Raw genomic sequence first — 21,240 nt, 5'->3', positions numbered from 1 at the left:
CTGCTTTGTATTAAACAGCTTTTAGCTTATTCATCATTTTAGAAAAAACAAAAAGAACCACCGAGAGCAAAAACCTCCCTAACTGCGATACAGGCAGGTTCCTATGAAACTCTGGGAAGATTCTGCATAATGAAATCTCACGCTAAAACAAGCCAAAATATGTGCACTGACAAATAGCTCTTATTTATCTTAACAAGTAGATTAGGACAACTCCTTGTCAAAAATTAAGTTTATTTTTTCCCTTCCCACTGGCAATCAAATGACTGAAGCTGTCTAACAGAACAAGGCAAACTTAATTTTTGTACTATTTCTATTGTGCTGAAATTTTAGGGTGTGAATTAAGGCATGCAAATCCATAGAGACGATGGGAAATTATCTGTGGATCATTCACCAAGATTTGACTTTAGTAACAGAATTACAGAAATAAAAAATAAAAAACCAGCAATTTTACCGTTGCTCTTCTCCTCTAACAGAGATCACATCAACTGGGTCAAAGCCCTGAACAGTCAAGCTGGATTAACAAATTACATGAAATGCATCTGAGATCAAAATATGAAGTGAGTCACACAGCAGGGGAGGAGGGAGGAGTTTCATTCCACCTCCTGTCTCCTCCCCGGCCCCAGTTCAGCAGTGCCCTGCTCCCAGCAGCCACAAACCCACACTTACTTCGATCTGAGGCGTTTAAAAGTGCTGCAGATGACGAGAGGCGTTTGCTCACGGCAGCCTCTGCCTGTTTGAGGTTGGCTGTGGAGGGCGAGCGTTTGCTGGCTGTGGAGAGAGAAGTGATAACTTTAGAACTCGCCTTCATACTGAGCCTTTCACATCTTGCTGAGAGCTCACTCTCCAAGCATTACATCCTGAAAGCTATTTCCACTTTCGTTCAATGAGAAACACAAATGATTTTGTTTTCCTTCGAACAGGCTTGACACCATTAGCACCAGCTGGGACAGGCACAGAAAAGGTAGAGTTTAGCGGAGTCATGCTAGGATTTATGCATATGTGTGCAAACAAGGGATTTTTAAACCCTGTGCCCCTAACATGTAAAGACAAAAGCTACTGAGGTTGTGTGTTGTTATCAGACTGGCAAGACAGAGAAAATAACAACAAAATCTGGAAAATTTCTTTCTTCATTCCTGTCACATAGGTATGTCAAAACAGTTTTTTAATCACTAGTTAATAAATCCAAACCAAAACAAATTATCTTGGAGAGATAAAACCAAGTCCTGAGGAAAGGCAAGAAAGCATTCCTATTTCTGATTGCTTCGCAAAGGTTGCTGTACTTCAGAAATTGCCTATTTTTCTCTAAAAGCTACTCTTAAGTTAATGTTTCCTATGAAATCTGCAATTCTTCCGGGAAAAAAAAAACTGCCGCAAGAGGCATTAATTTTTTTTTTTTGTATGTGTATACAGACACGTACACACACAAAAATCACATCTCGTGTGACAGAATTGCAAGTTTATTACAAGGCACATAAATACCTGCATTTTAATTTCAAATAATGTACTTTCAGGATGAACACTACTCCAGAGTGTGAAAGCCTTGGAAAAGCATGTACCTGTTGCTATAGAAACTCAGTAAGCAGAAAACATTAATGTACACAGAGTGGTGCGGACCAGCATAACAAACACACGAAATTCTATACATCTAACACAAGTAATCGATTTTACTGACATACTGGACAGCAAAGATGATTAATCTGAACTCATTAGTGAGTAAGTACCAAAGGACACAGTAGCACTACTCACCACAGAGGCAGCATCTTTTCCCTTTGCCAGCATGCTACAACAGCCCCTTATAGCCAGAGCCAGGACATCAGGATTCCTATGGACAGCCCCATGGGAAGCTCTTGTGACACTGAACAAGAGCAAAGTCATCATGGGATAAGAGGGAGATCTACTGAATCTAGTTAAGAATGAAGAACTGAGCTTAGTGGATGCTTTCCCAACATCAAAAAGAAGGAAAAAAAAGGGGGCATTTTATGAATGGAGCCTGAGAACTGGGATAACTAAACAGCCTTAAGAGGTTTTATACACAAAAATCAGGAAACTCATAATTCATATATTCGGATGTTTTTGGAAGGGGAAGGCTACCCTCTAGTGTCTGCTCTTATAAGGAAATCCTGCCTCCTGCCTGAACTCAACTGAGTCCAAGGCCTCCAAACATCACAGAGACACTTCACACAAATTTCTCTTGGTTCAATTTAGCACTTCAGCACCTGCATGAAACCTGAGATTTGGTCTATCACCTACTGGGACCCTGGTAAAGAGGTCAATGCTTTTTTGATCAATACATTTGCATGATCAGATGGCCTCAACTTTTTTCCCTACCTCATTTACAGTACAGTTTGTGCAAATTTTAAAGCTCTTTTCACTAGAAAAAAATGCTTTAGAAGAGAGACAGGATATTCCTGAGCCAGTCAGTCTGGTTATGTAGCTATTTACAAAACATCATTTGAAAAAGTACCTCAAGTATCTTTTTTGGGGGAAAGCTAGAAAACCTTCATCGAGGGGGTTTGAAATGGAAGAAGCACACAGCCCATGTGACACCAACGTCTCTATTTATCTAACAGAAGGGGGAAAGCAAGCTGCAGCAGCAGAGCTGAAGAAAGCATGTCTGCCATGCAGCAGGGCTTGGAACTGGGCAAGGAGCTGGGAAACATGGGATCTTAAGAAAATCACTCAGAGTGAGGAGCTTTCAATCCTCACAGGGTTTCACTGAGAGAGGGTGCTGCAGCACTGCCAGAGGCTGGATAACATTAGGCTACATAAAATAAGATTAGCTATCTTTCACTTCCTTCCAAATTTCTACTAGGACAAGGAAGCTCTTCATTTAGCAAGGAGAGACTCTGGCAGCCCCATTTCTATTCTAATAGCACATCTCCAGTCCTGTTGCACCTGAATCTCTGGTTCTACTCAGCAGGCACCACTAAAACACCCCCTTTACCAGGGCTGTCATCAAGGATGCTTTATTGCACAGCCTGGCCATTTCTCTTGGGAGACCCACACCCTGCCTGTTTCATCTTAGCACTGACAGCAATGCCATTAATGTAACACTTGACTCTGAAGCTTTCATCAATTTTTACATTTCACCATCAGCAGGATCCCTGGTGTGGTCTCATGAATCACACTCAACATCCCACAGAACTGCTGATGGTCAGGGAAATGTTCCATTACATGGGCTTCACTTTCCAGAGCACACTATCACCCAAAACTGCTCTGCCGCTCAATGCTCCTAAACATTACTGTTAACAGACCCAGTTCATGGGAGCCATACCTGATTCTGCATTTTGCACAGCCATACAATAGACAAGAATGCCTTTTGTCATAAAATAATTAAAGAATATTTGAAATCAGTTCCCCAAATAGTTCTCATTTTAAGAAATGGGGCTTTAATCCCAAATCTGCCACAGAATTTGATGGTGGAAATATAATATTGCATTGAAATTTGCTCTAGATGTGCAGTTAGAAAAGGTGCACTATTCAGCCACAATGATGTAATGGAGCAAAGCTCATCTGGTGTCATTTTTAAGTGGGGGAAAAAAAAAAAAAAGGTAGTTGTTGTCTTTCCAGAAATTATGCAAATATAGGACAAAATGGACCATATAAGTATTTTTTAGAAAGCCAGCTGGACTTAAGTATCCCACATGGCTTGGGTAGATTTTTAATAATAATTAAGTAATGAGCTCTCAAAGTTAAAAAGAATTACCCTGAAATAGGAATAAATACAAGACATGTAAAACCAGTCATGGTTCCACATGATCCACCCCACACATCATAGTTTCATGTTTGAAACATTAGCATAAAATCAAACACAATTTTAAAACAATGTGGGTGCACAAGGGTTTGACTAGGACATTGCATTATCTGTTTATCACCATAGCAATTTTCTTCCAGATTGCTGCCAAGTTATCCAAATTGATCTACTGTTGCTGAACTATCTGCATAGCTGCTTTATGATGCATAAGTCACAGTTTAAGCACCTATTATTATATCAGGAGCAATTGTGTTGGAAAATATTTTATCTTAAATGTGCTTCAGCAGCACTGAAGACCTTCCTCCACAACAAAAAGGACAGACAACGCTCATTTCCTCATATAAATCAGGGGAGTGCAAAGAACATTACTTTGTGTTTGTCAGTAGAATAAAACCCAGCACTTCCTTAAACACATAAGTCAAACGTGATTTTCCACTTTCAAGGTTAAACAGTATTTGGTAGTGTGAGATACAGTAAATGGATTTATATATGTATCCAAGGAACACATATAAAGCAAGTAAACCAACCCAGCCAAACTGGCTGATTTTGGAGAAAATTAGGGGCTCATGATGTGCAGCAGAAGGGAAGAGAAAAGTTAACTAAAATACATATGCTTCTGCTGTGTTGCCAGAGTAGTTAAATCATAGTCAGACCTTCACTGCATTTTCAAGTCTCACTTGTCTGTGTCACAGACAGCTGCACTGCATTAGTAATGCTGTGGGCATGCACAGACTGTCAGGATTCAGATTCAGCTGGGTCTCAGCTGAGAGTTTTCATCTCAAACTAGCTGCAAGAAATAATTTCGCTTATTAAACAGATGTATCAGTGATCCAAAGCATTTCTATGAATGGCTCAGTCTGTGCACTGGAAAGTGCCAGAAATCTAATGAAAACACACTTAATGTATGGAATTATCTTTAGATAATTGGGACAGCCCTGATTTTGCAAAACCCTTCACGGAAAAAGTAACAAACTGCACAAGAGACCCATTCCCTTTCACAAAGTTTCAGCAATATATAATTTGATTTTGCAAATGTTACTTCAACTGCTGGTAAAACAAAGCAAAAAGGAAATAAACCAAGCCCTACCATATACTTTTAGCAAATTAGGAAGCAATGAAAGGGTCTGAAATTACCCTTAAAACCCCCAAATCTTAGACTACTGAACTAATTTATATTCAAATACTTGCCACTAAGAATTTCTCTTCTCCCTGTGCTGTATCCAGACATCTTTAAAAACCCAAATGCACATAGCCTTTCCCTGAAAATTCCCTCAGGATGCCATGACTTATGCTGTAGTTGAATTAGCTGGGAGGGATAGCCAAAATGAGGGGAGCTACTTTCTACTTAGGGATCACATTTGTTGCACAGCTGTCCAAGATCCAGGAAAAGACCTATAAGGAGATGGTTTTCCTTAGTTTGAGAAGAACTCAAGTTTAAAAGGTTAGTAGTGAGTGCAAAACAACAGAGAAATAAAATTTTAGAAATCAATACCACCAGTTCCACCTTCATCTGTGTTCCGTCGCTCTGTAGAAGAAGAAGGTTTGTAAGCTAAGTCACGAGGTCAAATAGCAAAAAATGCAAGTTAACCAAAAAATGGGGATGCTGCATATCATGACAACTTACATCCCAGCACTTTGAAACATGTTACAAACACACACTCAATCTGACAGAAAATGACAGTACTAAAACACACTCAGTACAATTCCACCAATACAGAAGACAGGCTGAATTGAAGCATTTTTGAATAATTTTATTCCTGCCCAATAACTTATGTTATTTCTTGGTAGTTAGGTAGTGCATGAAAAGATCCCTTCCACTGCAATCCTTATTTGTTGGTCTGATTTCAGAATGTTTACAAACAGAAACAGGTCACTGTTAAACATGAAATGATCTCAGTTCAAATTAAAGAATGTTAAAATACATCACCTAATCCAGAATGGAACCCATGCTCCAAGAAGCTTGGACTGTCCACTGCATCTCCTTACCCCTTACTGGGCATTCAAATAATCAGTCAGCATTCCATAACTCCAAGGGTGTGTTTAAAACATTTTAGATGTGATATCAGAGTACAACTGGGTATTTTTGTTTGTATCACCAGTCTTAGCACTCCATTACATGAACTGCATTTGGAGGACTCTGAATTATCTTAACATTACACATTGTAGTTCTCCTTATCTGATGTTTGCGGGCTGGCAGTGCTGTCACGTGTTGTCCCGTGTCCCATGGAGCTTCTCTCCAGCTCTTCCCAAGGTTGAAAATAGCTGTAAGTCTGAGCAGCATTCCAGGGCAATACAGATATGACACTTTCCCCATGAGCTACCCACAGATCCTGCTTTAAGGTCCAAGATAGGAAAGGATGCCCAGGTCTCTATGAGTGGGGCTGCATCTGCCAGTGTTCACACATAACATTCTGTGATTTTAGTCCTGCTACAAAACGGTTCTGCTTACCTGTTTTGCCTTCTGAGTCTGGAGTTACGGATCCCCCCCATGACCATCTCTTCTGTCGTGTTTCCAGCCGCTGATTCCGTTCCAAGGTACGATGTAGAACTGCTTCATAGCGCTCCTACCAAACAACATCTCCATGAAGCTTGTAACTGTTAAACACAGCCACACCAGAAAACAAAATACAGACCTCCAGTATGATCTATAATCTGTTTTACCAGGCTTTTGTTACAAAAATTATCATGCAAAGGATGTTGAAGGCAATTAATGGCTTCAAAACACTGCAAACATTATTAGATTGAGCTAAAGCACAGATAATCTATTCTACTCTTTACTTAAAATAGCCACCAAACAGATTCCCTATTCAGTAAACAGCACTACTAATTTTCTAAATAGGGATGAACTCCAAACTGAGCAAAAGTAAACGATTACCCATGAAACTATTTGTATGATGAAGTTATTTCTAGAAGGTGATAAAAATTCTCCATTATAAAATATTAAGTATAAGGTTATTTCTGTTTTCAAAGAGCTATAAAAACAATGACCCAGATCTTAACAGACACTGACATTAAGACAGATGTGATGAAACCAGAAACAACAAGACATAAAGGCAAAACTGCAAGAGAACACCAATCAACTCCAGGCCTCAGCAACCACTGCTGACAGGACAAAGGGGGCTGAAAGAAGCTTTTGCTGCTGTCTCCAGAACTAGTAACTGCTAACAGGGGAGCTTTAGCTCTTGTGCATAAAGATGAACTGTAACCATGCTACACTCTTTCTTTCCAGCCAGGTTTCCACACGTGTCAACAACACATTTCTCTTCTGGAATAGTTATATCCCAAGTGATCTTTTGAAGCAGTATTTGCTCCTGATACACTGCAGTTAAGATGTCAAGGGAACTCATTATACAGCCATTTCTCCCACTTGAGGACACAAAACTTTCACCTTCTTTCAACACCATTTCACAACACAAACTAAAAAAAGTTGCCGTGAAAAATACACAATGTAAACTTGGAAATGAGGGTTCTGCTCATCGACAAAAGATAAAACTAAAAGTTTTTGTTTGAAATATAAACCTTAGCTTCCCCTCTGTTAGAGAAACCTGAACTAGAGTTTACCTAAGGTGCCAAAGTACCCAGACATTATGTAATCTGTAGATTGTATTTCCATGGAGGTATCTGCAGTGCAGTAACTCTTCAGTCAGAGTTAAAGACACAGGCTTCACTTTACAAATGGCAGACATGAGCTCAAGGCCTCAATACAGTGAGCTGCAGATGTACAGAATAACTGAGGAGCTGTGGGGAGACAGGTATCTGAATCCTCACCATGGACAGTGGTCTTCAAGGTTCTTAAAATCACTTCCTTTTCCACAGTATTTGCTATTGTGCTGCTTCTACCTTATTAGATGATTAACTAAATGACACTTAGCTGAATTAGTTAATAACGTTGGGATCCATGTGTTTTGATGCACTTCTATCTACCAAATTTACAACTGTAGATGGTATCTTGCTGGTATCTTTTTCTCCTGTCAGAGTACCAAAGTCAAGATCTGTTTCAACTTTCTAATTGAAGGCAAGGTTTTACAGGTCAAATTCATACTGTCTTTCCATCTTCCAGATTCTGCATGCAGAAGGTCATGTCCAGGGACTGAGTAAAAGACAAGATTAACACCTCATTGTTAATCCTTGTCTTCCTTGATTATTCACTCTGGAGGTCACTTAAAACATATCTACCATCTTCAAAACTACATGAATAAATGTAATAAATGTAAATGTTACACCTTTTTGAAGCATAAGGGATGCTTTTCGCATAAAGTAGTTGCTTAAAGAAATGACACTGCACTGGACTGCAGTCAGAGCCCACCCAAATATTTCTGTTCTCCAACAATGTTAACTATTCCATGAAGTTCAAATGAAATATCAATCCGATCACACCAAGGAGCTGATTAAAGAAAACCAAATACCAGTGTAAAATACTGCCAGTCAAAAAGGATAGAAAAGATGAATTGCTAGAACAGTGTAACAATGCTGGACTCCAAAGGAGCAGCCAGCCAGGTTTACAGGCTCTTCACCAATGACCCACAGCAAGTTCTTACAACCAGCTTATGAAAGCACAGATGTGTGATGCTTCCACTGCTGACACCCTGGAAATGAACTCTTTCAGAACTTGCACATTTAATATGCACTAACAGAGCCACTTGTCAAAAGGACGGAATAACTTCATGTATTTATTTCTGCTATCAGCTTCTATTCATTTGCAGTGAGTCCCAAACTCAAACACTGCTCTGCCTGCCCATGTGCCGTCAGAGCAAAGGCCAGTGAGAAGTCACTACACAGTTCAAAGCAGCAAATGACAAATACGCAGGTAACATCACCACCTTTCATCATACGGGAATGAATTCTGATTTAGAAGAACTAAGAGAATGTGAGTCTCAGGCCACAGCAGGGCTAAAAGAAAGCAAGACACAGAAATAAGAGAAGTAAGTCTGAGACCTGTCATCCATGCTGATTTACAGACAGATTCTACAAAGTGCTCTGAAGGCATCTGGAAATCTAGGAATATGGGGTGGGGTTTTTGCTCATGTGAAAAATAGCCAGCACTCCAACAGCCACAGCTCCTGAAGTCCCGAGTGCATCAGCTATAGCTAAAGTTCTGGGGGGAAGGTGGACATGTGTCTACACAGCCCATTGTAGATGTGGAAAATACTTTTATGTTCTAATACATTCATCATTTCCGTAAGTTTCTCATTCACACCACTTCAGAGCACGGTAATGTAGGAAAACAATGTAGTTCTTTTAAACTATTGAACTTTGATGTGTGTTACCTTTTCCTCCTCTATTTTTTGTTTCCTCTTTTCTTCTACTGCTGCCCTCCGTTGCTCCTCTTTCTGCTTCATTTCTTTTAGCTTTCTCTGCCTTTCTTCTAACTGCTTTTCATACTGGAGTTTTGCTTTTCTCTCCTTTTCAAGAATTTGTGTCTCTTTGGCAGCTGTGAGAATATTTTTAAGAAAAAATTAAAATCAAACTTAGCCATTCATTGATATTGGAATGCAACTTACAAGCAAGAGACTATCCAAGCAGAATTAGTACAACTTGAAGTGAAAATGTACAGGAAGATGAGCTTGCAGAGGTGGATGACATCACACATGACAACAGGTTCATCTTTAATTCTGTCCCCAGGCTGGAAGTGGAATAAGAACCTTGCCTGCCACTAGGCTTTACTGTCTAGACAGGAATATCAGGATATGTATATTCGCTATGTTAAGCATACACTTTCCTTATAATAGTGATGTCTTTAAGGAAGCAGTAAATTAAGAATCAAAAAGCAGAATTTTCTGTCATGTTTTTCTTTTTAAGACCAAAATATAATAAAAATATTTAAGGCACTGAGTGACAAGATGAGAAGACCCTACAGTTCCTGCACTGGAGTTCAAAACAGTTATATCACTGTTCTCTGCAGCCTCCACCAAGGAACAGCTGTGTGCAGTTCAACAGGAAGCCTCAGGTCCTGTGACACAAAGCTAGTGGGTAAATGCACAGGGTATTTTCCATGGCCAGACAGATGAAATGAACCAAGAGACCAGACAATTAACACCAACAGTGCACAGGCAGCATCTACACGTAGGGCCCCAAAGTATTTGTGAATTTTATATGCATCATAATACTACCCTGTTCCCGTATTAGGGTAACACAATTCCTGTTGTTGTGGGCCTTTGCTTTTATGTTAAGAAACAAACATACAGCTCAGAGAGACAACTCTCCTCACAAACTGGCAGCCCAAGACCCAGGACTGCAGGGCACACTGTGACCCTTTCATCTCCTGCTACACACACATGCACTGTGTCACATCACAAACAGCATAAAGCTGGGCAAGAGTTTTCTGCTGTTCTCTAGTCTCAGATTCCAGGCTAAGATAAAGTGTATACTGCTGACACTTCAATGCAGGAGTCATTTCAGTATGCTGGGAAACAAGGGAAGCAGTGTTCAAGGCAAACAAGCCATTCAAGTAGCTAAATCTTTTTTGGTTTCCTCTGAATCAGCATTCTCCAACCCTCAGTCTTCAGAGCTATAGGAAGCAGTTCTAAGCTGTAAGTTTTATTTTCCAAAGCGTTTTTGTTAAGGCTTTCAATAAGGAATTGGCTAAATTTGCTGGGTGGTCACTAAGAAATGGAAGGTCAGAAGTGACACAGAGCTTCAACAAGCTAAAACTCTCTACAGTTGTTTTCCTCTGAAACCAAAAACTTCTTCATTCAGGTTCACAGATGGACACTGATGCAAGACCAAGAACAGACCTTGTCTCTTGTCCCCAGCACGGTGACAAAAAGTGACAAAAAGAACATGGGTAGGGGGGATAGTAATTCCTTTAACACAAACATTTTAGAATATTGTATTTCAAGTGAAACATGAAAATACCATGCTGCTTTTCCCGCTCTTCTCTACGCTCCCTGGCCAGTCTTTGCCTTTCTTCTGTTCTTAGCATGGAACCATCTATCACTGTCAAAACAAAAATTTAAGACACATAATTGTCAATGATTTTCAACATTCAAATTTAAATAAAAAGTCAAGTCTTTACTATCAAAAGGAGAATGAAACTTCATGAGAGAGGCACACACCACCAAATCACTGCACACTCTATACAGAGATTAAAGATACCATCTGAAAAATTCATAGAAAGCTGAACATCCTCTTTTCCCCCCCTCTCCATTCCCTCACAACACTATTTTTAATAGGTGCAAGAGAAAGCAGACACCATATTAAAGGCTCAATAAGTACAGTCAAAAGAAAGCCTAAGAAGTCAGACGTGTGAGAACATACCCTATTCCAAATTCAGCTCTGATCCTCAGTTTTGTACATATTAACTCCCATGAACAAGAATGACAGGAATTTAGGAAAAAGTCATCTGGGAACAGATAGTTCACCTGTCATGCAAATTCAGAGCACTGCAGGACAGCTCATTTGCAGACTAAGCAGAACCAAGACTTAAGCAGTCTTTAGAGGTACAAAAACTTGAATTTCAGCAAGAAGTGAGCTGGTAACTTGCCCAGAGCACAAATCATTTATCTTTGCTATCATGCCTCGCTTACAAGACAGGCAACTTCAACTGAAATCTGAGCCAGTCAAAAGCAGAAATCTGTCATCAAAATCAGACCTACAAACCATCTACCAGGTGGCTCTGTGCTCTGATGCCCCCTGAAGAAAGAGCACCAAACTTCTCTTTAGGAGCACCAAACTTCTCTTTAGATATGTTCTCTTCAATCCCTACTAACTCTCCCTTGTGAATCCAGCACTTCATTAAGAGCAATGACCTCTAATTATACCTGGTTTAGTTGCTGTCTTTATTGAGGTCTGGACTGCAAGAGGGCTAATGCCACTTTGGCTTCTTCTTTCTTCTGCTATGGCTTGGGCTGCAGCAACTGTGAGAAAGAATCATTCCACATTAAGAAAATCTCTGTAGAGCTGAACTGAAGAAATAAAGATCTGAAATAAATACATAAAATTCTGTTTGAGGTTGCTGACGCTTTTATTAAATAAGTAACTGGAGGCTGCTCAACTTGTAGGGAAAAATTTGTCAAATGAGAGTTGAGACCTAGCATAGTTTTTGTTGTAAGAACATCATTTACCAAACCTTATGTTTTAAGACTATAGAGTTTCCAGGATCAAACTTATTTAATAACTCTTCTAAGACAAACCCCATTATTTTGCGAAGTTATTTGTCTGGCTTACCCCTAATAATAAAAATTCTTTGCTACCACATGAGCATTTGTGGGCTGGACACATGTATGTAATAGTCCATTAGCACTGGTAGAATCACATTTTGATGAGACCCAAGCAGGGAGAGGTTTATGAGGTTCATTACTTCATGACATGAAACAGAAAGGGGATTAGCTGCATAAAGTAAACCATTAAGGGATGCTTACAACATAGTTCTGCAAACTGGATCTTCAAAAATAAATTTTAATTATAAATTAGACTCCAAAACAGTGATTTGAGCATTTGTGCAGAGACCCATTCACCTTATCTGAGCTTCACCAAGGTGACTTCAGCAAAATGCAGGGTTACGACTCACAGATAATCACACAGAAAAGAAATGCTACCAATAGTAATTTCAGTAAATAAAACCCATTAACAAGTCAGGGAGACTAATTTACTGTATCATTTTCCCCATATTTTCTTTGTTTTGGTATCAACTTTCTCTAATCACCTTGCAGGGCATGAAGGTAAAGTGTTACAGGGAAAGCAGGCAGGGCAACCTTTAAGACAGCATTACCCCAGTGCCCTGCACAGCTCAAACAGAAGCATCCTCACACACTGCCATCTTGTTCTCACCTTGGCTGGCAGACTCTGGGAGCTCAACTGGGCTCCTTGGAAAAGCCCAGCTTCAGGGGAAGCAAGGGAACACACCACACAACCACCCAAACATGAGAAAGTTGAGGACAGTTTTACACAGAAAAGGCAAATCCACAAAAGGAACACGTAATGTGCTGTGATCTCAACCAGAACATGAAAGACCAATAGTACAATTTGCTGTTATATTTTAAAAAAGAAGACTGCAACTTTGCCAACGATCTGACTTCCCTTTAACAAGAGTAGTGCAGAATGCAAAAGGGGAAGGAAGAGTCTCCCTCTTCTCCATGCATTGCCATGACAACTAGTTGTGTCATGGTAATAACCCTCCCTAAGGCTGTGCCCAAGAAGAATCACCTCAAAGTGTTTAATCCCATGTGATGTCAGTGATAAATGCTGATTACAATACTTATTCAGCAACTCTAAATTGTCACCCGCAGCTGCTGCCAAGTCTTGAATTAATTTTTCACTGCAGCAGCAAACAAAACTCTTCCTCAACCCCATCCCATACATCTCTGAGGCTCTTTTCAAACAAGTCAGAGACCAGATACCAGACATGATGAGATTACCAACTGGCAAAAAAACCAGCTTAAAAATGGTTCACTGTAATTTCACTACCTAAATGAAAAGTCAGACAAAAATCTGATTTTTGTACACTGTTGCATGTCACATGGATGGGAATCCAGCCCAAAAAAACACCAAGTGGAGAACAACAGAATTATCTATTCTAACACAAGTAGAAGTGGAAATAGCCAGAGGAAAAGCAGCCCACAGCAGGTGTTCTGAAAGCAGAAATGTACAGCCAGGGCATTCATATCCAATGACACCTTCATACATCACAAAGGCTGAAGGAATATAAGCTTCTTCAAATACCACTTACATTTCAGACAAATACAGAAATCCAGGTACATCTTTTCTCAAGGGAGGAGACAGAGGTGCCCAGGCAGCCTGAGCCAACTCAATCCAGACAGGAAATAATCCCACCAGAACAAATTCACTCTGCACCTACACCAGCTTCAGTTAAGACCAACACTGGAATTTTGCCTCAACTCTCAAAGTTTAAATATCCAAATTTCTGTATCTAAGTTATAGTAAGAAACAACCTGCAACTAAACAGGTAGAACATTAATTTTATTTTACTTGCAGAAGTATTTTACTATTAAAAATCTTGCTGAACAAACCAGCCATAATGGATTTGGAGGATTATGTATTTATTTACTCAATCAAAAATAAACATACAGTTGAAATAATATTCATGATTAGAAGGCACTGATTTAAAAATGTGTCACATCTGCAAAGCAATTAGTCAGTTTATCTTAATTAACTAAGGTTGAAAAAGATTACTTGAGGTTCTGTAAGACAGGAAAGTGGGTTACAGAAACAGTCCAGCTTGCAGAGGACACAGAGGTGAAAAAAGTCTAGAAATACCCAGCCAGAGGACTTTGCACATCAAGGTTTTTTGTATGTCAGATAAAATACTTTATATTCACTCCTTCAATGCTTCGTTATTTGCATAGAAACAATGTGCTTACAAATTTGAAAGTTGCAGATTTGAAGCACAAGGCATGTGTCTTTGTGTCACATGGATGTGATCCATTTAACCAACAGAAAGCCAGAATTAAAGGTGAACTGGGGATCTTAAGAGAAGATTAATAAAAGGGGAACAGACATCACATTAGATACACCTCTGAGATACGTGAGCTCAATTTCACCAAGTCCCTGGTCAACAGACAGGTTTTACAGCCCTTGACAATTTCATGATAAATTTACAATACAAAACTGTGATTTTCAAAGTCCACACTTTACTACAGTAAAAGAAAATGCATTGCATATTGTTGCACTATGCAATCTTTAAAAAATATGTATCTTGTTTTGCTTTAATATGATAAAAGAAAACTTAATAATTAATACATTTAAATGTTTTTTGGCACATATACCTACAATTTCTTTGCCTAGTTTTCCATAATGAATGTAGCAGTCTGCTATGGAGCGAAGCTTCATTGAAAAGAATTTTCCACAAAATACAACTCTGTAGAATAAGCCTAATACCTCTGCAATGAATCAGGATACCCCAGAACAGGAAACCAGTTAACAACCGTTTCACTAGAACCCGCGTCACAAGTTGCATTACTGGGGACGTGCCTTCATGGACATATTCAGCAAACTCCCTGGAGAAGAAAAGTTCTCTTAGAGTCAAATTAAATCTCATTTCTATTCTGAGCTGGCCCTCCCACAGTAGTCTTTCACAACAATACTTTGTGATCAGCATAAAGTGTGTGTTTATTTTACAGTAGTCTACCTTTAAATGCTCTGGGTAAAATTAATAGAATATAAGCCATGCATGAGGCAAATAATAGTATCTGCATACATGCATAATAAAATAGAGCTATTTAAAACATAACATGATCAGGTAATTTGGGAAGCAGTTTCCCTTCTGTGCCCTCATCACCGTTTAGCATCACAGGTCTGGCCAAGCAAATCAGAGATAAACCAAACCCACAGAAACACCAAGAGGTGACGTTCTAGAAAAATCCAACTCTCCCAATTTCATCTCCAGCTCACGATCCACTGACAGTGCAGGTGCTGAGGTGCCTCCCTCACACTGAGCATGACGGTACTTCCCTTCCCTGATCAGATTTCCAATATGCCCTGAAGAGACCAGTGCTAAAAATAAACCTTGATTTCTATTTCAACCCCTGCACACAGCTAATACCCTTGGCCCCTGCCAAGACTGGCAAAGGACCTGCTGCTGTTCTTAGTAAACCTCATTAGGGACTGAAGTGGCTCCATCCCTTTACCCAGCGAAGTTCAGGGCTCCATCCCATCGCCTCTCCCAGTGTCCATGTGACGACCGGACGCTGCCCCACTTGTTCTTCTCTTCCCTTGCAGAACTACAAAGGAGAGCAGAATGTGCTGACTTTTACAGCAATCCTTCTGCTTCTTATGATTTAATGACTCGCTATGCAAAGCAAACAAAAAAATCCCAGACTAAGCCTCTGAAATAGGGGGGGTTAGAAGGTCCCCTGAATGTTAAGCATTGTTATGAATCTAAGTGTTTCCATAAAAGTTTAAAGCAGGTAACAAGAAGCCAATAAGCAATCCATGAACCAAAAGTGAACTTTCCAGCAAAGTATCCCTGATTTTATAGCAAACTGTGCCAAATCTGCAAGACTGCCTTTTTCTCTTGCTCCATTACAGGAAGCTACTGTTTGTCAGTAAGTGTTCAGATCCTTTTCATAATTTTTGAACATCCTTTCAGGAAAGATGAGGAAAGTCAGCATTCAAGTTTGAGATTTCTGTGCACTGCCTTTTAAGCTGATTTCCACTTGTTAATTAACACAGGTTAAGATAAATGGATACAAGATCATATGTTTGAAGCTTTAAGAAAAATTAGGTATTGGTTTTTACACCACGACTCCTTGTTCAGATGACACCAGAGGAAGGATGCACCTTCACACAAACAAGTGGACAACATAGAAAATTTCTAACAATGAAGAGAAAGCCCTCTCTGTGTGCCTTCCTCTTCTTCCTGTTCTCCCCTTTTCTGTCTGTCCCTGTTGATCCTCACATCCCATCTCTGGGCTGCAAGGACTGACAGGCTCCACAAACAAACACGTGAGCTTCCCAGTAGGCTCCTCCTGACGGACCAGCTGGAAGGCAGATGGTTCTCCTGTCTGGGCAGCCACCAGATGGGAAGCACACAGATATCCAGAAAGCAGTGCACGCTCTTGGCTTCAGCAGGCTAGAAGAGCTTCCCGTTGTCTTATCCCTATCCCAGACTCTATTTGCAAATTTTGTCCTATATCTATTCCCTACATGGTCTACCTATTTTACTCCCTTTATGTGCTTTCCTCCCTTTAAGACCATTTCTGCAGCTAATTCTGTACAACGATCTGGTTTTGCTCCCAAAGTTCAAGGCAGTTCAGGGTGATTTCTTCAGCTCATCACAAGTTTTGATCCCACTGGAAAACCCACCACAAACATTCCTTTGCAGTACATGAATCAGCAGCTCCACAAGTAGTTGAGACATATTTGCAAGAACTTGTATTTTTACTCATCTTTAAACATCCACATTCAGATTAAGAGCTAGAAATATTTTTTTTAAAAAAATCACGTAATTAACAAAATTACTTATTTCTTACAAGGAAACCTGCAAAGATATATCTGAAGCAATCTCAAAGACACATTATGATACTCATTCAGCCTAGGGCATGAGGAGAAAGGCACTAGGAAGATTGCTAGTTAATTTTTGCATTGATCTCTGTATACTTTACCCTAGCGGAAGCACATAATCTAAACCAAACTTGAATGTCATACAAGCACAGACCAAGGCATTGGAATCTGTCCTTAACAGAATCGGCAGCCATCTCCAGAAACTTTCTACAGTCAGAGACGCTACACCATTGCCCAACAGCCACATCAGATGAGTACCATTCTTACTACCTTCAGTAGTCCAAACAGTACTGAAAACATATCTGTGGAGTCTCACTGACTCCCACTGACACTGTATTCTCTTATTTTAACCTCGCTTACACTGCTCAGCCACGAATTATGCTTCTTGCTACTTAATGGGAAAAGCAACTGCCAGCACAATGCTCAGAAAGAACAAAGATGTCACCAACTCTTGCAGAAGCCATCATAAGGTAAGAAGCACGGTCCACACAGGGCTCACAAGCTAAATCTACCCCCTTCTCTGGAAAAGACACCTGGCTTCCACAATTTGAGGTTCTTTATTAGGCATATTATTATTCATCTCTTGAAAGAAATTAAATGGAATGACAGCAGAAACTCTACTCTCACAAAGACCCTTGTGAACCTTCTCAAGTTTAGCAGAAATATTTACCTGTTTCTGCATACTGGAAATTCCAAAGTATCCTAATACACAGGACTAAAATGAAAGCAGTCTATGCAATGAATAAGCATTTGCATAATTTCAAGTGGATTCATTGTGAAATTTACTAGTTATGTGATATAAATGCTTACGTATAGGTGTATACAGATTTAACACTCCCAACTGGACAAAATCAGACACAGGTTTAACAGCTACAGAAGGAACCCACAAGGTAAAATGGTGGAGTTTTAAACACAGAGTGGAAGATTATCAGTAACCAGTCTGCTGTACAGATAATCTTCTCTCTTTAAAATGACTGTCCAGTGCCTCAGGAGTACATATGTTGTCCCTCAGTGCTGGACTGCCTTCACAGATGCCAGAGCAGTTCCACTTTAACCTCCTCTGAGCAGTGCAGTTCCCACTGGAATTCTAGCTCAAGCATTGGCAAAAGCTAGACAGAAATCAGCTCTCTGCTTTACTCCTCCAACTCTGGAGGCTGCCTAACACTGACTCCTCTTCACACTCCTGCACAGCCATGGAAAAAAGTAACTTCAAGACAAACTCTTGTTCTCTTATTTCATATCTGTTTTTTTCATTGTATTGTTTCTTTCTCTTCACTGCACTACCTGTAACACTGGCAATAGCTAACTTCTCTCCACTTCCCTCTTTCCTGAACGGTTTTCACTTGCTAGAAGCATGGCCTTGAAAACGCTTTTGTTCTCTTGTTTGCAGGCTGTGGCTATTGTTTAATTCACGCAGCCCAAACAATGCCAGCCCAGAACACAGCCTAGTACTTTGAGTCACAATGGACTTAAGAAAAAACCCTGTGAAAACACTATTTTGAGCTTCTTTAGATGGAAGGATAGCAGCTCCTTTGCAAGATGGCAGTGAAAACTACAGCTTTTGCCTTTTACACTTAAGGAATTTCTTATGGAAAATTTAGACCTCGTTCAAACGTTGTGATTCAGAAGAAGAGAGACTGGTGTTGGCATTTACCCCCAACAGACCAGTTTCAAATCGAATCACTCCATAGAGGAAAGTGCTGCAGGACACTGACAGGTCCACAGTGTGTTTAATGTAGCAAACTCTCCGTCTAAAGCAGAACAGGGGGGTGCAAAATGTAAAAGGAAATAAATTGCAAATTTTCTTAAAGCTGTACAGTTCACCCAGCTAATTAAAAAACGAAGGCTCTGAGACATTCCACTACATGCAATGTAAGACCCCAGCAAAGTAACTATGAATCAGCCCCTGCCCCGAAGAGCTTGAAGGATAAGTGAAAAGTGGCAAATGGGTGTAAAAAAAGCAAGCAGGAAAACAGAGCTAAAGAGACCAATAAAGAGACTATATTTTTTTCTTAATTCATTACCCAGCGGCAGAAAGTCTGTTAAAGAAATCTGAAAGTGAGTAACGTGACACTCACTGATCTGGTCATTGGAGATGACTGTCCTTGGTTTTAACATCCAGAACACAACTTACGTATTATTGATCAACACTGTGCTGCAAAAATGTTCCTCTAAGAAATTCTCTTGGCAAAATTAAGCAGAGGATAAGCTTTGAAATTAATAAATGTGTTCTATTAAATGATGTTTTTTAAGTATAAAGATCCCTACAATATTTCTATGTTCTTGTAGCCAAGCCTTCTTGGACTTGGGTGAGGAATTTTAACACTTGGAAGCTTTGAAACACTTGCCCAGAGAACGAGCCACTACAATATCTATGTTCACTCCCAAGATTCAGGTCAGTGCATTTAAACAACAGAGAGTGTCTGTAAATTAAGTCAGTTAAGCACTTATAAAAGAGTATTTTAGAAGTTCCCTGTGAATTATGAAGGCAAAAAATACCATGCGAAAAGAGAGAGGTATTCTGAGCATGGCCAGTGGTAACTGTTTTCTTCAAAGGCAACATTAGCTGCGGATCCTTCACCTAGAAAGCAGAAGTTCTAAACTCACTGGAATATAAAAATAATTTAGATGAAAACAAATGTCAAGCAACTAGGTCAGCCTTCCTTAAAAGCAAACACTTGTGTCCCTTTATGCACAGGCATTATGCAGCACAGCAGTGGTTTCTGTCTCTTTCGAACAAAACCAATTCTGAGCAACATTTTTTTCTTCCATGAACCCCACACTCCAAAAACCTTAATCACCAGCATCTAGAAAGGTTTTAATTATTGGACAGGCATATGCAAACACACTGAAAGCATATCATCAGTTAAGATTAACCTGGTTGTAAGCTGCATAATTGGAAGCTAAATGGCACTAATTTATTTGTGGCAGACAAGAATTTTGCAGTCCCAGTTTGATTTTAGAATATCACAAGTAATCTGATTAAGTCATATTCCCAGAAGTCATTAAAATTGCATGCTCAGAATTTTATTTTTCAGGGTGTCCTCCCACAAGAGGACTGCAAGCATCTCCAATTATTTAATCAAATTTAAAGACAACCAGCAGTTTTTGATACCCCTATTATTATGACTAACCTGGATTATTTCTTCCATTTATCTTATAGTAAACCATACTAACCCTTCTTTACTCTCTTATCACCTTTAAAAACTGACAATAACAGTGTATCAGTACGTTAAATATTCCTCTGCTTCCTTTTTGAAAAACCCAAGTGTATGAAGAAGCAGCAGTCTTTAAGACTATGCACAGTTAGGGACAGCGTAAGCCACAGCATTTCTGGGCTCTCACCGTTGGAGTTATGACCCTTGCAAGTCATTATTTGCTAAATAGTTTCATCTGAATTGAAGCATGGAAGCCAAATTTATATTTTGCAATTTTAACGCATGAAGAAATATGTAGACAACGGAACGCTCTACATAAGAAACTGAAAAAAATATGCTGTATATGCACATGGTTTGGGTGGGTTTTTTGTTTGTTTGCTTTCTTCTCCTTAGAGCAAGGAAGATATCTCTCCTGAATGCATTTGGAGAAATCTTAAGAATTTAAGGTTTTAAATTTGAATAAAACCTTCTACAAACCACTTACAACAGAAGTAATCTTCAGAATGCTAAGCACCTAAATACATACCATTCATCTTTATGAATCAGCATGAAATTATCCCTACCCTGTATGATTCTATTTCCATGAACAAGAAGAAAATTAAATTAAGGCTTATAGCCATCACAATTACATTAAGTTCTCAGCCTGATTTGGGAATGTTCTCTCACCACTGAGATCTACATGAAATCCAATTTCTGTGCAGTTCTTTGCATTTATCGTCTTGGCACTCTGCAAAGCAGTGTTACCACTTTCATGCAGGGAAAAAAGATGAAGCACAGAAAACCCTTAAAACTTTCTCCAAGATTCTGAGGAATTTGACAAAACAAGAAATTGAAGCCAGCCCCAGCGACCATCAGCTGAATGCTCCAGTCATGGGCTGCCTTTGCTCCACAGATAAGAGTTTGTTGCCAAGCCATTCATTCAAACATCCCCAAGTAAGACAACAACTGAATGCTCAAAATGCTTTTAATGTAGCACTCCCACGTTGTGAGAGACCTGGCAAGGAATGGTTTCCTTGTCTTGCAGCTTCCCAGGCAAGATGTGAAGCTCACCTCTACTGACAACCACACTGCAAATCCCAAAGGCTTTCAAGGATCCATATTCAGCAGTAAAATCTTTCTCTCTTCCAGCAAGCAGCTCTGATGCACAGGTCAATTCATCAATTGTCTGACTGACAGATGCATCTGGATCCCAAATAATTTCCTCTAGACAGCACTCACCATCTTCTGTTGTGGGACCAAAACTGTACCCAAGAGTTCTCTAGTACTCCTACAGGTGTTGGTACAGGCTTGTGTTCTTAAGTTATAAAACGTGTTACCTAGAGACCAGACAAATCTGTGCACGTTCCTGACTACTTGCTTGAGCAATGA

The 21,240-nt window shown here is 39.7% G+C and overlaps 1 protein-coding gene across 1 annotated transcript in view; it reads right to left on the bottom strand.

Annotated features, from left to right (window-relative positions):
* MAP7D3 (MAP7 domain containing 3) overlaps positions 1 to 21,240 on the bottom strand; it is a 43,629-nt gene that overhangs the window by 19,088 nt on the left and 3,301 nt on the right. The window contains exons 2-7 of the mRNA XM_048319377.1: positions 11,515 to 11,610; positions 10,610 to 10,690; positions 9,022 to 9,185; positions 6,204 to 6,318; positions 5,247 to 5,279; positions 667 to 768 (exon numbers count right to left, since the gene is read on the bottom strand). Coding sequence (XP_048175334.1) covers positions 667 to 768; positions 5,247 to 5,279; positions 6,204 to 6,318; positions 9,022 to 9,185; positions 10,610 to 10,690; positions 11,515 to 11,610 — 591 coding nt within the window. The remainder of the gene's footprint in view (positions 1 to 666; positions 769 to 5,246; positions 5,280 to 6,203; positions 6,319 to 9,021; positions 9,186 to 10,609; positions 10,691 to 11,514; positions 11,611 to 21,240) is intronic.

Source organism: Corvus hawaiiensis, chromosome 14, assembly GCF_020740725.1.
Source record: "Corvus hawaiiensis isolate bCorHaw1 chromosome 14, bCorHaw1.pri.cur, whole genome shotgun sequence".
NCBI lineage: Eukaryota > Metazoa > Chordata > Aves > Passeriformes > Corvidae > Corvus > Corvus hawaiiensis.
This window is presented reverse-complemented; position numbering and strand designations above follow the sequence as displayed.